This window comes from Lagenorhynchus albirostris, chromosome 6 (genome assembly GCF_949774975.1).
Source record: "Lagenorhynchus albirostris chromosome 6, mLagAlb1.1, whole genome shotgun sequence".
NCBI lineage: Eukaryota > Metazoa > Chordata > Mammalia > Artiodactyla > Delphinidae > Lagenorhynchus > Lagenorhynchus albirostris.
Genome location: NC_083100.1, coordinates 68807525 through 68824407, shown reverse-complemented (window position 1 = coordinate 68824407; position 16883 = coordinate 68807525). Strand labels below are relative to the sequence as shown.

Below are 16883 nucleotides of genomic sequence, written 5' to 3'. Positions count from 1 at the left end.
TTAGAGAACACAATCACTATCCCTCACATTTTCAAAAAATTTAGATTAATAATAAAAAGTACTAACAGAACTCTTTTAAATTAATTATGCTCCAGAGGGGAATTCATCATTGAAGTTATTGGCATCCTCAAAGGAGCCAATAATTAAAACAAATGTTGTGTAACTTGCACTATACTCACATTGTTCTGAATATATTTAAAATAATGAATGTTAGGGGGTGTGAAATTTCAGTAGGACACCTTCTGCTCAACTCTAGAAACATGAACTGTGCAAAGATACAAGTCCTGCAATTACAGAATGAGAACTCAATAGAAACCAACGCACAGGACAGTTGGGGCTGTGCATGATTAGTGGCATTTTTGTGTAGTGCTTCATTCGGGGAGCAAATTCTGAGAATAGCAGTTTAGGAATCTATATATCCTACTGAGTCTTGGTTAAGTGATATTCATTACGAAGAACACCTGGAGGGAAGACCCGAGAACTGAGTCACAGCTAGAAAGATGAGATTACCTGAGCTCTGCATGTCTTGATTAAGTTCCTCTGCAACCTAGGAAGAGAGCGATCTTTCTCTGCAGTCACTTCAGTAGTATTATACTGGGATAGAGTTAGCAGCTTATCTAATACTATGCTGAGTTTCTGTTGCTTGTATATTTCCTCACACATTATTGTGTAATTTTGAGTAACTGATACCACTTATGATTATAAGTATATTTCATTTCTGTTACATGGTATCTTAGCTGAAAGTTTATTTATTATGGATTTATTACCTTTCATGCCTATCACTTGAATCTAAACAAAACTACAAAAATGTGAATATATTTATGTATATGTAGATATATTCATATGCGAGTTACTGAATAAAAACTTTTCACTAATCAAGCTTTTCATCGTAATTTTCACAGATAATAAGCAATACCGAAAATAACTTAAAATCCAACTCATTCTAAATAGAAACAGTCAAAAATTGGTATTAGTTTCTGAATCCAAGACTTGGAAAACTGCCAGCAAATTACTGAACTGAAAATATGAATGTGAAAAGCAGTTTTTGGAAGACAGACCCTGGTGTGGGGAGGGGCATCTAGACAGGACAGTCCCATAGCTCCATAGGTTCAGCAATATTGAGCACTGTTAGCTCTAAGTATTTTCTACACATTTTTCAATAACGATTTGGGGTTAAATTCAGTGATCAGACAATAAGATACTATTTTTACTGGTCAACAAAAATTAAAAAGAATAACAATTTTATTATACACAGAAAATGTGCAATTAAATGGAATATAATTTGACAGGAGGTACCAAAGGTTTTTAGGTACACATACTGTTTTACCCAGCAATTATACTTCTAGTAGTATATACTAAGGAAAAATTAGTATGTTTTTACAATTGTGAAGAGTTGGAAATGGTAGTGTTCAATAATAGGGTATTGTTGGTAGTATGTTCTTTCCTTCAATGCAATACTTTGTGAATATTAAAATAATTTATGGACTGGACATGTTATAAAGATTATACAATCATTAAAATATATACACACTCAGGATAAAGTTTTCAGTGAGGAAAACAGGCTAGAGTTTGGTATATATAATGCTCTCCTGATCATATAAAACAAAAGTGGGTGTGTGTGCATATGTGAGTGTATGTGTCTTTGGTAGAAAAATTATAGACAATACATGCCATCATTTTAACAGTGGCTATCTCTGAGGTTCAAGATTATAGGTGTTTTTTTTTTCTATCTATTCTCTTATTTTCTAATTTTTTGACAGTCAAGTTACACCACATTGACAGAGAGTAGACGTGAAGTCCTTGCTGAGGTGGTGAAATCCTGTATCAGGATGTGACTGATGAAGTGTCTGCTGATACCATACAGGCCTTACGATCTCAATCCATGACTCAGAGTTGGGGCAAAAGAATTAAATGTGTTTGGAGACACATGGAAGTTCGAGACTGTATTCAGTGTGTGGAGAAACACAGCAGAAAAAGACATCAGAATAATTGCAAAGTTTTATGAGTATTTGATCACGTGTATTCAACTAAGAAGACCCAGGGACAGCTAGGATGGCTTCCAAATTTGCATACATTATTATAAGAACATGTAGACATATTCTCCCTTTTATTGACCTGTGTTTGCCCCACCAGAATCAGCTGACTGTGTAGACATTAAGGATCTATCTGGACTGTCCTAACCATTCACGTCTCTCCTTCTAGGTGAACTGAAGAAGGCTGATTAGTTGTTATGTCTTTCTAGAAAAAGCTACAGGTTATTGAGTACTAGAACAAACTGCTTCATAAGATACAAGCCACATGGCAGCAAGTTAAATTACTCAACTAATAAACAACATAAGTTGTTAATTTTTACAACTCCCATATCTAGGCACAGGATGTTGAATGAGTGAGACTTCTCTAGAACGTGCTACCTGACATTTTCATCAGTCAACAGGTGTATTCCTGGGTTCTTTTAAATTAATTTTTTGCTCTCCTTCCATTTCCTCCCTTTTCAAAATAAGTGCATTGATAAGTCCCTTCAGAGAGTTTAACTTTGAGTGGAAGAGACAGACATAGAAACAAATTATTACAAGAAAATTTCATAGGTGTTCTTGTAGAGACAAGGGGAAAAAACGTTAGGAACTGTGGACAAGGTTGCCTGAGAAATTTAGATATCATGTAAAGGAGAGAACAGCAGGCTCTGGGAGGAGCTGGAAGGCACCAGATCGTAGGGTGTGTAGCAGGAACTGAGTCTGACATTTGGCCCAAGATGAAAAAAGCTGGAGATGTTTTAAATAAACCAAACCCTCTTCATACCAGTAAATTAGATTTCCCTTTTAAATACTTTGGTGACTTTTGTTAAATCACATAATTTTGCCAGGAAATAAAACCTTGTTGTAGGAAGGAGAGAGGATAAGAATACATTAGGGCTTCTGCTCCTGAATCACACTACCCCATGCATTTTCTTCTGGATTTCCTGGATAAGGAAACAGACACATAGTAGCTGAGGGGGCCTTAAGTAAAAATGTCCCCCAAACCTAAGCTGACAGTCCAAAACAGAGACACATTCAAGAATAAAAAAGAGTTCCATTAATAATAATGCAAACATTACAGGCACACACCACCTATAATCAACCTACTGAAATCGAACATCCTGCCAAACAGAGATTCATTTTGAATGATCGTCCTGTTTAAAATACAAAATACCTAGGATAAAGCTTGCTTCATTCATTCACCCTTTGGTGCAAATTAAATTAATCAGATTCACACCTCAAACAATCAATAAGAATCTATGATTAATAACTAGAATTGGGACATATAGGATGGGGTAGAGTAAGGTTTAAAAAGTGTATCATTTGGAGGCAACAAAGTTTGTAAGCATAGACAAATCTAGATTTTAAACCGCATCTCCACTTTGCCCTGTGATCATCAGCACTTTACTCTGAGCTTCATGTTAATCTGTAAAGTGGGATAATGTCTACTCCCAAAGCTGTCATGAAAATCAGATAAAGTAATTTATATAAAGAGCCTGTACAGAATTGAAACTCAATTAACATTAATCCTTTGGGAAAAGATCTATATTGGGTGGAGGACTATGGTCCATGAACTACAACCAGAAGAATTAAAACCCAGAGTGCACAACCATGTATATAAAAGACCTAAATAAATGTGTAGCTAAACATTAACTGATTAACACGATTAAAGAAAATGGATGGTGTACATGGAAATTTTTAGCAAAACCGGAAGAAAATTTAACTAATTTAGCTAAGAGAAGTAAATGGGAACGTGTTTAAAAATTAGTCACACAACATATAATGTTGCATGTTGCATTTACTGAATTTTTTTTTTTTTTTTTGCGGTATGCAGGCCTCTCACTGTTCTGGCCTCTCCCGTTGCGAGGCACAGGCTCCGGATGCGCAGGCTCAGCGGGCATGGCTCACGGGCCTAGCCGCTCCGCGGCATGTGGGATCTTCCCGGACCAGGGCACGAACCTGTGTCCCCTGCCTCGGCAGGCGGACTCTCAACCACTGCACCACCAGGGAAGCCCACATTTACTGAATTAATGCAGTCTTAATTAGTATATTCAAAGCCCTTAGGGCTGTGATTTCAATAGGTGATCTTTTCTAACACAAATAGTTTTTTTTTTTACATATAAATACCTTATTTAGTTTTTCCTAGATTTTGTTCTTTACTTGATCTTTGAGAAATTGATTATGAAACCACCACCAATTTTGTACTTTAATTTTTGTCATCACATCCATCATCTTGAGTAATTAATACAGATTTCACTGAATAGAATTAAGAAGGGTGTTTGGAACACAGAGGTCAGTATGAGAAGAGACAGTCATTTTAAGTTGTCTTGAACCCACGCAGTTATTACATGTTTCTCAAAACCGATATTTCAAACAACGTGCAAGAATTAATGTCCTATCAAAACAGTGAAGGACAATAGAAACACTCCTAATGATTCTCAGGAAAGAAGGAAAAAAGGAGACAACAAAACCAGTAATGGTGAGATTCCACCTGCTGTAACAACGTCTTCTGACTGGTTGTCCTGGAGGAAAAAGCCAGGTGAACCAAAGCAGCATGGCTCCGACAGCCCTGCCCACCAGTGCAGTCCAGTTTGAGGTTATTTTAGAAACTGAGTGGGACTAAGGTCCAAAATACACCCCAGTCCTCTCTCACTCCTTCTCCCCAATTCTTATCCACCAAGCACCAGCTAAGGCTATTTTACCCTTTTTAGAAGTAAAAAGTAGTGCGAGACACTCCACAAAACAGTGGAAACCACAAAAAGGAGCGCTTGTACACACACAGATCCACTTAACTGAGCAAAGGGCGTGGGACTGCCTCAACAACAATTTAACTGTCTACAGAAAGAGTACTTTGATTTTCTTAATTAGATATTTCATACAAATTAAAGAAGCAAGAGGAAGATATGAAATGTTCAGTCATGGTGATAGAAGCCTGGTGCTCGGTTTTCTTGTAACGCATCTGTGACAAGTGGTAATGTGACCTTCCTAATCGTTCAGTTAACAGGACAAATTTCCTCACTATGGTGATTAATGCCTTACTACTGCCTGATTCCATTGCTTCTTGGTAGTTCTATAATTTTGCTAAATGTAGACAGCACAGTAAAGAGAGAGAAAACGTTCACTTGACAATAATAATTATTATTATTTGTATTGTTTTTAATAAGCTAACTTTATTATTGTAGATTTAACACTCATTATTGAGTGACCCTAAGATCAAGCTTCACTACCAATTAAGAATTCTCAAGGGAAACAGAGAGGGATGAGATGTTCTACAAGATATAAAATGCCAATACTGCGTAACTTCTATGGTCGGTTGGGTAACTGTGTAAAACATAGCAATGAATTCAAGTCACAAGAGAACTTTGTGTCTGGCTATTACACAGAGATTATTGGAGACACTAGTGAGAGACATTTTGATTTGGTGGCAAGTGAATACGGGTAACGGCTTAATAGTTCCTAGTTACCAACTCTTCTCTTTATTAAATATTTTTCTAGTTATCTACATAGTTATAGGCTATGAAGATTATTTAATACCTTAGTTTATTAAGCAAAGAAATAGGTCCGTTAATAAAATTAAGGTGAAAATTGTTTCTAAGAACAGGCCAATATCATTGATGAACACTGATGCAAAAATCCTCAACAAAATACTAGCAAACAGAATCCAACAGCACATTAAAAGGATCATACACCATGATCAAGTGGGGTTTATCCCAGGAATGCAAGGATTCTTCAATATACGTAAATCAATCAATGTGATACACCATATTAACAAAGAGGGATAAAAACCATATGATAATCTCAATAGATGCAGAAAAAGCTTTCAACAAAATTCAACACCCATTTATGATAAAAACTCTCCAGAAAATAGGCATAGAGGAAACATACCTCAACATAATAAAGGTCATATATGACAAACCCACAGCCAACATCATTCTCAATGGTGAAAAACTGAAACCATTTCCTCTACGATCAGGAACAAGGCAAGGTGTGCCACTCTCACCACTATTATTCAACATAGTTTTGGAAATTTTAGCCACAGCAAACAGAGAAGAAAAAGAAATAAAAGGAATCCAAATTGGAAAAGAAGTAAAACTGTCACTGTTTGCAGATGAGATGATACCATACATAGAGAATCCTCAAGATGCTACCAGAAAACTACTAGAGGTAATCAATGAATGTGGTAGAGTAGCAGGATACAAAATTAATGCATAGAAATCTCTTGCATTCCTATGCACTAATGATGAAAAATCTGAAAGAGAAATGAAGGAAGCACTCCCATTTACCACTGCAACAAAAAGAATAAAATATCTAGGAATAAACCTACCTAAGGAGACAAAAGACCTGTATGCAGAAAATTATAAGACACTGATGAAAGAGATTAAAGATGATACAAATCGATGGAGAGATATACCATGTTCTGGGATAGAAATCATCAACATTGTGAAAATGCTATACTACCAAAGCAATATACAGATTCAATGCAATCCCTATCAAACTACCAATGGCATTTTTCACAGAACTAGAACAAAAGATTGCACAATTTGTATGGAAACACAAAAGATCCCCAATAGCCAAAGCAATCTTGAGAAAGAAAAACGGAGCTGGAGGAATCAGGCTCCCTGACTTCAGACTATACTACAAAGCTACAGTAATCAAAACAGTATGGCACTGGCACAAAAACAGAAAGATAGATCAATGGAACAGGATAGAAAGCCCAGAGATAAACCCACGCACCTATGGTCACCTTATCTTTGATAAAGGAGGCAAGAATATACAATGGAGAAAAGACAGTCTCTTCAATAAGTGGTGCTGGGAAAACTGGACAGCTACATGTAAAAGAATGAAATTAGAACACTCCCTATCACCATACACAAAAATAAACTCCAACTGGATTAAAGACCTAAATATAAGGCCAGATGCTATAAAACTCTTAGAGGAAAACATAGGCAGAACACTGTATGACATAAGTCACAGCAAGATCCTTTTTGAACCACCTCCTAGAGAACTGGAAATAAAAACAAAAATAAACAAATGGGACCTAATGAAACTTAAAAGCTTTTGTACAGCAAAGGAAACCATAAGCAAGACCAAAAGACAACCCTCAGAATGGGAGAAAATATTGCAAATGAAGAAACTGACAAAGGATTAATCTCCAAAATATATAAGCAGCTCATGCAGCTCAATATCAAAAAAACAAACAACCTAATCCAAAAATGGGCAGAAGACCTAAATAGACATTTCTCAAAAGAAGATATACAGATTGCCAGCAATCATATGAAAGGATGCTCAACATCACTAATCATTAGAGAAATGCAAATCAAAACTACAATGAGGTATCTCATCACACCAGTCAGAATGGCCATCATCAAAAAATCTACAAATAATAAATGCTGGAGAGGGTGTGGAGAAAATGGAACCCTCTTGCACTGTTGGTGGGAATGTAAATTGATACAGCCACCCTGGAGAACAGTATGGAGGTTCCTTACAAACTAAAAATAGAACTAACATACAACCCAGCAATCCCACTCCTGGGCATATACCCTGAGAAAATCATAATTCAAAAAGAGTCATGTACCACAATGTTCCCTGCAGCATTATTTACAATAGCCAGGACATAGAAGCAACCTAAGTGTCCATCGACAGATGAATGGGTAAAGAAGATGTGGCACATGTATACAATGGAATATTACTCAGCCATAGAAAGAAACGAAATTGAGTTTTTTGTAGTGAGGCAGATGGACCTAGAGTCTGTCATACAGAGTGAAGTAAGTCAGAAAGAGAAAAACAAATACCGTATGTTAACACATATATATGGAATCTAAAAAAAAAAAAAAAAGTGGTTCTAAAGAACCTAGGGGCAGGACAGGAATAAAGACACAGACTTAGAGAATGGACTTGAGGACACGGTGAGGAGTAAGGGTAAGCTGGGACGAAGTGAGAGAGTGGCGTGGACATATATACACTACCAAATGTAAAACAGATAGCTCTTGGGAAGCAGCTGCCTAGCACAGGGAGATCAGCTCAGTGCTTTGTGACCACCTAGAGGGGTGGGATAGGGAGTGTGGGAGGCAGACACAGAAGACGGGGATATGGGGATATATGTATACGTATAGCTGATTCACTTTGTTATACAGCAGAAACTAACACACCGTTGTAAAGCAATTATACTCCAATAAAGATGTTAAAAAAAAAAGAAGAAGAATCAAAACATCACACTTTCCCTATAACACACTTTGCACATCTCCTGATGTTAATCGGTTTTTTGTTTCCCCAGCTCTATGGTTCCATTTCTTATCTTCTCTGTGTTCTTTGTGTGAATGCTAATTGAGCACGTAGTTCATACCAGGCAGTCTTCCATACATTCTGGACACAGAAATTAATAAGACTTGGTATTTCCTTTGGATGAGTTCAAAATTAACTACAATAACATATAATGACATGTAGCACATCCCAGGGGTGCTACCCTGGAGTCGAGAACCAAGGGTTGTAGAGATACGGAGGAATGTTAATGTTCAGAAACAGGCAGTGGGGGCGTCAGGAAGAACATCACAGAGATTTGTTTTGATCTGTCTTTGGAAGGATGATAATGCTTTCTTTAGGGTGAGAAGCTGAGGGAAATGCAATCCCGTCACAGAGACTTTGCGGTGTTTATCATAGGTAAAGGAAGACTTCTGAAGGGTGAACAAAGCCTTGGTGAAATAAAAGCGCATGGCTTCTTTGAGAAACTCTGAGCAGTCCAGTATTATGGGAACATAAGATTTGTAGGAGAAATGGAGTTGCAAGATATTCAACTAATTGATATTTATCAAACACTTATTATAGGCAAGAAACCATACTATAAATAATGCTATGTACTTTGTTCTATATAAAACATTCAATCAGCCTAACAAAGTAGATGTTATTCTCCAAATATATATCAGAAAAGGAAACTGAGGCACCAAGAAGGTAAACTTGATCAAGTTCACCTAGTTACTGTCAGAGCTGGGGGTCCAGCTAGTTCCTCTGAACACATCCTACTTAAAAACCCAAGTGAATTCAACTCTGAAGGCACCAAGTATCATACTAAAGAGTCCAGAACTTTATCAGTGAGAGTTTTAAGGAGTTAAGATAGCTTTTTAAGCCAAGGCATGACCTAAGTACTTTGAGCAAAAAATATGGAAAAGTTTTTAAGGGCTTGGGCATCACCACTTAAGTGTGATTTGGCGAGTTCATCTCTCTCAGGTGCAGGGTTCTCCTCATAAAATAAGGATAAGAAGAGCATGTATCTTATGGGATTGCTGTACTCATTATTTAGTACATGAAATTCATTTACAATGACTTTTGGCTCTGATAAGTCATCAGTGGTATGCGATTTTTATTTCAGAAATAGCTCTCTGATGGTATTGTAGAGAATGAATTGTAAAGGGAGGGAAGCTTCAGTCCTCAATCCTCCAGAAGAAGGATGAAGAGGGCTTCAACAGAGCACTTGGCAATGATGGAAACGTGGGGTTGGATTAGGAGATATTTCAGATGTAAATATTGAAAGGAATTGGTGACCAACTGGGTTTAGGGAGAACAGAGAGCAAACAACAGAAAATGACCCTGAGGTTTCTAGACTAGATGGCCAGATGAATGTTGATGTCTTAACATTTTATACTCCAACTGCTACTTCCCTGCGAATGAATTATCCTAGGACTCTCTCTGCCGCCACCAGTAATTGATTTAGTGACTATTTATTGCCAAAAAATAAAAATAAAAACAACATTGGAAGCCAGTAGAAGCCAGAGAAGTCGGTTCCTCCCACTAAGTCTAGCCTATGCCTATAGCCCTAAGCTGACCGTGTTCTCAAGACCCTTGGGTGAGAAAGTAACTGAGTAGTTATTCCACAAGCTGGCAGACAAGACAGCTTCTTTTCAGCACCAACCCTGTTTAGAGGTATGGTGCTGGTGGTGGGGAAAAGGGCTGATGAACAGAGCCCACCCACAGTTTTAGGACATTTTGTTTTCACTTGGGACAATACTGAAATAAAATTTTCAAACTGTGAGGAGGAGTGTTTCTTGAGAATTCTTATTTTATCAACAAATACAATTGATCAAATCTGAATTCTATACAATAACTAGAGTCCATGAAATGTTATGAAGTTTAGGTATGTAAAATGTAGTTTATGTTACTGTTGTTACTATATACTACTGGACGGAGCATGAAAATGTATAAACTGAAAGTTTAAATGAACACCGAAACACATTCTAGGCAAGCTCCTCCCTGGAAAACTTTCTTGTTGCTTGAATTACATGCACACAAAATATATTTCTAGTTTTCTCTAAAGACTACCATCTTTATCTCTACTTATACAATTCAGGAATTGAGAGGGCTGAATATTTGCATGCCATATAACATATAAAGCTATTATAAAATTTATTTTGGAGCTATTAAACTTTTAACTAAACTACACTGCCTCTTTAATAAGTTTGTATTATGTATAGTGACAAAAGGTGAGAGGAAATAGACAAGTTTATTTTAGATTTGGGGAACAAAGGAAGAGTGGTAATTAACCTGAAATTCTGGTCTCCATTTATATAAAAGCTTCTTCAATTCATAGTCTATATAGTGTTTTTCTTTAAAAATAATTTCAAGAAAACATCTTGGGGTTTAGAAGATGGAAATGCACATTAGTCACTCTATGATTCAAACATCCTGAAAGCAGAGATAAGGTTGGATACTCCTTTGCATCTCCTCCTACTGTTTCTCTAGTGCCTAAGACCTTACCTGAGAGAGAGGTGGCACTCGGTATGCATCTTCACCTATACTCCTAACAACACAGCATTTTCTATAAGGCCTTTCCTCATAATTCTTAGAGATGGTAGACTCAATCTTACCAAACCAAAACCTCTTTTGAGTTGAGTTGAATCAAACAATACCTCTGGAACTTTGTACTGGTCTCAGCATGACTGGTGCCCTGTCTGGATCTGGTCTCTGACTGGATCAGAAAAGGACTTCCCTCAGTCCCTTCTCATCCTTTAGTTCTTTAAAAGCAACACAAAGATAGGGACATTTCTGATTTGCTAAAAAAAAAAAAAAAAAAAAAAGTTGCCATTGCACTATGTCTGAAAGCATAGTGGCAAAAATACAGAAACACTCTGACCTCTAAAAATAATGCATTTTAAGTCCTGTTTTCCTACTGAGTTAAGACCTTTATTTCTCTTGGAGAAATTTACTTTGATTTTTCCAAATGCTTAGAGTGGCTTGATAATTTAAGGTAAAAGTCACATATCTAGATGTGATGGAAGCAGTTTAGCCCTTCAACTAGCTAGCTCTGTTGCACGACACACCCCAAACCAGATGAGCAATAAATTAAAGGATGACCAACTAAATGGTTCTTCTGTTACCTTACTATTAACATCATCTCCAAACTATGAGCTAGTTAATAGCTGAAGTGTTTGCTATTTCTCAATCACTATTGCTTAAAAAAGGTGTTTTTAAAGTACATGTATTATGCTATTAAAATACATGCCCATCCTTATATAAGCTTCAGCGTAATTATAGTTTTGTATAATTAGAGTTTTATGTCAAAAGATTTACAGCTTTATCACCTCAAGCAATATTTCACAGCTGCCAAGAATGATTTATGCAATAATGACTTAAGCCGTAAAATAGAATCCTCAAAGGAAGGGCTGTCAAATATTCCTACTGCAAATAACTAGGTTTTAAAAAATTGATTTTCTGGTAAACAGCAAGCCCAACTGGACCTGGTAAAATCACATAAAGGAATATTGTAGGAAGCATTGCTTCACAGTGGTGATCATGCAGCTCACCATACACCACGTCAATGTGAACTCCTTGCATAGATCAAAAGTTTAAACTGCTTATAAAGCCTCTGGGTCACTTTGGAAAACAAGCTTTCAGAAATAATGCCATGGGCATGTTTTTGTTACTCCAGTGGGAGTGAATGGAAAAAGTGGAAACAGTATATCTCAACTTTTTGTTAATTTGCTCATTGTGCTTATTGCATCACGATTCATATTACAATGAAATGCTAAATAAAGCATAAATAAAGGAAGCATTTACTGCATATACTTACGAAACCAAGAACCTCTCAAAAGTAAATGACCTCAATTTTAAAGGATTAAGGAAACTTTGGGAAACAAACCAATGAAAATGCTGGCGATCTTGTCCTTTCCTGCTTTTATAAATGTAGAGTGGCTGGCAGGGAAGACTTTCAAAGCATTTGAACTTCACAAGCTCTGACTGATTTTGCAGTTGCCATGTGAATAAAACTAATACACTCAGAAGATTCTATTCAAGGTATCTGAACTAGTAGCAAAAACACAAGTTTATTACATTCAGAGCAAATAAGTCTAACTGTGTCTTCTCAATCTACAAAGGTCATTCAAATTAATATTTTTCTCTGGAAAAAAAGAAAAAGCTGGCCCATCACCTCATTTTCCCCATTATCAATAAAAGCAAAATAGGCAGCATTTGTCATTGACTCTGAGGATACTCAAGCCCTTGTAGATTGAGTCACAACTGAAAATGAAGGCAACAGAATCAAAATTATCACCAAAGGTTGATATTTATATACCTAAACAAGCTCCCAAATAAAGATTCCTTGTCTAAAACAAGGAGGTTTTAATTCATATAACCAAGCAAATCACTGATGGTATGATTTGCATCAGTCAATGTACCAGCACTTTTACTGTAGAAATTTTTATATCCATGTTTGTGACTCCACATTAAATTGGTTTTTAAAGGTGTTTTGAGATCATTTTACACAGTCACATTGTACAAGTTAAACTAGGCTTCCAAACATCACCATTTTACTTGCAGTTTAATAAATAACACTCTTTTCTATCTGAAAATATGGTCTGAAAAATATAGTTAGTATCTAAGTGATCCATACAGTCCAGATTCATTTTATACTTAAATTCTACAAGTTGAAAAAACTCTTAAATGTATCAGAAAACATTAGGACCAACACACCCTACAGTAACCACAATACAGACTATGGGACATCATGATAGATACTCATATGGGAAAAAATGTCAGACATTCAACTGTTGGCATCAGATACACACACAAAAAAGACGAACTGCATTTGAGTAGTGAGAGCCTCTGTCCAAGAAATGCTTTCAAGACAACAGAGCAATTAAGCTATTTCTAGTATGCCAACCCTACTGATTGAAAAGTAGGGGGAAAATGAGAACTTTAAACCCTATCTCTATTTTGACTGGTAATGATATAACTAATTTCATTCCAGATTAATCCAAAGTTATACAAACCTGTTCCAGTCACTTTGTTATTCATACCCACTTAAGATGATGTTAAGGAAAATCCAGTAATTAAGAGTTGTACATTTTCTATCATGAAATATTTAATTATAAGAAAATAAGAGGAAGAGCTAAAGCTTTTCCCTGTTAGAATGTATTTTACCAAATGATGAGTCATTATATGAGATAAGCTATAACATATCACTCATTTACTCGTTTATAAATCTTAAGAGTTACCTAAAAATCTGACCAGATACCCCTCTGCCTCACTGATTTCTATCAATGGAATTTAAAAAATGATAAGCAATATCAACAAAACAAACTATAACATGCATTTTTAATTGATTTATCTTTAAGTTCTAAATTGTCAGATATCATTAAGCGTTCACATTTGAGAATGTATATACTTTAAAATGGGTATATCTGAATATTCGTACATGTGAGTTAATATGCATACATTATGTATATAATGAATGCATGCCCATTTCTTCGAGAACTATTACAGGTCTAACATGCTTATGCTCCCATAGCAAGACTAAAAGGAGGAGGAGTGCCCTTGAAGTTGAGGTATGACCTTAAGTTTCAGATGCCAGTTTTGCTGCAGCTATAAAAATGAATACTAATAATTCTACATATCATAGTTCCTTTTCTCCATTTCTTACTTTAGGAAAAATCTTGAATACATGAACAGGCTTTATTACTTGAATAGACATAGGTTTACTAGACCAATTTTATAAGTTCCTATATATCATCCTTAATCTTATATAAAAAGGATCAAAAGAAACAAGAGGCACTGCCTACCAAATAAAGCCGAAGAGCCAAGAGACATCTATAACAGTAACAGTCCTAGTTCCAGATATACATTTTTCTACAAGACTGTGAAATCTTTTCAAGTTCAAGCAAAAAACCTTATTTCTCTCCTACTAAATGCGTATCAACGCAACCAGGAAATTATTGGCTTTTAAGTTATTCCTTAGGGAAGACAGTGAGATTGATTTGTGGCATTTTGTCCTCAGTGACATTAAGTTACTGGACTTTTGAAGAGTACAGGGTACCCTTATTCAAAAGACAAATTGTCCCTACTAGTCCACTAATGAGAGTCTCCACATTTCTTGAATCCTGCAACACCACAAGCAAATCATATATCTCCAATTGAATATTAGGGGCTTCTCTCACTATGAACTTTCAGTAATCAATTGTCAAAATTTCATTTCAATGGAATAAAACATAAGGAATCCTAAATGGATAAACTTTACCATTTTTGTGATAGTAGGTGACCTCCACTTTCCTCTCCTCTGACCCCAGCAACGCCTGGGCAATTTGGGCAATATCATGCCTCTTGGTCTCGGGCCCATGGAGGAAGTCGCAGGTGCATGGCTTTTGCATGACATCTGGCCTGGAGAAACCAGTCATCTCGCAGAACCCATCGTTGCAGTAGATGATGGCACAGTTCTGCACTCTGGCATTTGCAATGATAAATTTTTTATCTGTAATAAAAAGATAGTAAGGCACCTTTTAAAAAGCTTCCTCAAGATTCTCATAAACACTGGAACAATTTGTTGCATAATAGGAGATCTGAAATGCAGGTGCTTCCCAAATTGCTAACTGCCCAGATTTTAAAAGGAAAAAAGAACTCTAAATAAGAAATTAATGGTCCTAAGTAGTTTTAACAAAAAGTATTAAGAAGCTTTTCTTCATATTTTGAGAATATCATTTCCCAAATAGTCTAGTTCTCAAGCCCTGTAACTCTCAAGGGTCCTAATGCACCCTCAGATAAGCAGCTGGCCCATTGATAGTTCCAGAATGCCATTTAATTGTAAGGTATTTTCGATGCCAAAACAGTGAAGCATCCTGTAGCTGTCAGGTTCCTCATTTCAACCTTGGCCCTTAGAGTACAACTTTCTTAAAGTAGTTATTATTCCTGGATTTGGCTTTTCTCTATCTCTCTAAGGCATACCACACACATCATGTTAAAAAAAAAAAAAACCTGAAACTATTAGCAATGAAATTATTTCACGTTAATTAGTAGTTTAATAATGCAAAGGTTCACCTTTTCATAATATATATTATCCAGAAGACAAAAATATTTACACACACACACACAGTAAATATCATGTTATCTATCACCTTTTCACATTTACTTTGGGGAACCCTGCATTTTTGTATGGTAGTAGGGATTTTAGTACAAAGGGCTTATTAATTCTGATCACAAATTATATTTACTATTCCCAAATAAAATATGAAACAGGATACACAAGTTTATTTTGAACACAAAGTACTATATCCTCCCATCACTAGATGCAGTGCCAAAATAACTGCATAATGCACAAAATAAATGTGTGTTAATGTAGTTTTAAGGAAATGTCAAATATAAATGAACAAGTATAGGATCTAAAATTAATGTATTTATATAACAATTATTTATTCCTCATAATTAGTGCATATGAGAATATTACAGTTCTCTGCATTCAGTCTTTGTGCGATTTACTTATTACACTTCAATTTTTAAATTTCTAGTGGAAATTTAAGGGGATAATGAAGGGACAAAAATATTCTTTAAATAATGAACTGTTTGCCTTGGGAATCAACACGGATCAGATATTACTTTTCCCAAATTATCCAGCTTGGGATTTGCATTGATTCAATGCAAAGTTTAGCTTCTATAAACTAGCAAAAGCAAGCATCCCTGTCATACCACAGCCTTGCAGTTTAACCAAGGTAATAAAATACAGTTTGCATAGCCATTTACATCGCTGCTACCATTAACATTCTCTTGTTCCAATAATATGTTCTGCCCTGCTCCCGACTTTCTGGAAGTCTACAATAAAACGGCCACAAAATATAAACCCATGTTACACTAGTTCGTTCCCTGTAAGATAGTAGAAGAGTAGGGCATTAAGTAGCAAGGCACATAATGGAGCAGTGGGAGAGGAGGATCAAATTGCCTCCTATAATGGAGACCATAATCTAAAATGTAAATCAAAATTAATATCACAGGCAGAACACTCGAACTGCCATTCGAACCTCCTGACTCGGTTTCACAGCCTCTGAACTTGACAGAGCCCCGGAGTTGCCGTCTCCTCAGCTTGGAAGCGGCGGACGCCAAGTGCACTATCAAAGCAGAAAGCGAGGGAGAGAGAAGAGAACAAATGAACTTACTTTGCCCTTCAAATTTCCGTATGATTGTCCCCAAAAATGTGTTTTGTGGTGCCACATGCCCCCTGCGAACAGGCATGTTGACCCCGGTCTTCCGAGGAGCGCTCCCCGCGAGCTCCGGAGTTCTCCCGGGATCTCTCCTCGGCTAGAGCCCAGGCCAGCGCGCGAGCCGCTCTTTGTGGCAGAGCATCCTCTTTTGAAACCAGAAATCTCTTCCCATTAGCACCACTTCTAGACACCCGCTTTCCCCACCGGAGTCCAATCCATTCCCCTCACCTTCCGGAGGGGGCCTCGCACCGGACTGCCGCGGCGGAGAGGCTTTGGGGGTGGGGAGCGGGAAGGAGGCGGGGTGAGGGGAGCTGGCGGGGGACGGAAGGAGGGAGGGAGCGGTGGGGGGCGGGGTGCGGTGGGGAGGGGGCGGGGAGTCACAAGGGCAATCGATCTGTTTCTCTTCTCCCAAACAGCGTCGATT

General features: G+C 36.9%; 1 protein-coding gene across 1 annotated transcript in view; it reads right to left on the bottom strand.

Moving 5' to 3' along the window:
• Nucleotides 1-16490, bottom strand: part of KCNH7 (potassium voltage-gated channel subfamily H member 7) — a 450073-nt gene extending 433583 nt beyond the window's left edge. The window contains exons 1-2 of the mRNA XM_060151475.1: nucleotides 16415-16490; nucleotides 14512-14742 (exon numbers count right to left, since the gene is read on the bottom strand). Coding sequence (XP_060007458.1) covers nucleotides 14512-14742; nucleotides 16415-16490 — 307 coding nt within the window. The remainder of the gene's footprint in view (nucleotides 1-14511; nucleotides 14743-16414) is intronic.
• Between the last annotated feature and the right edge of the window lie 393 nt (nucleotides 16491-16883).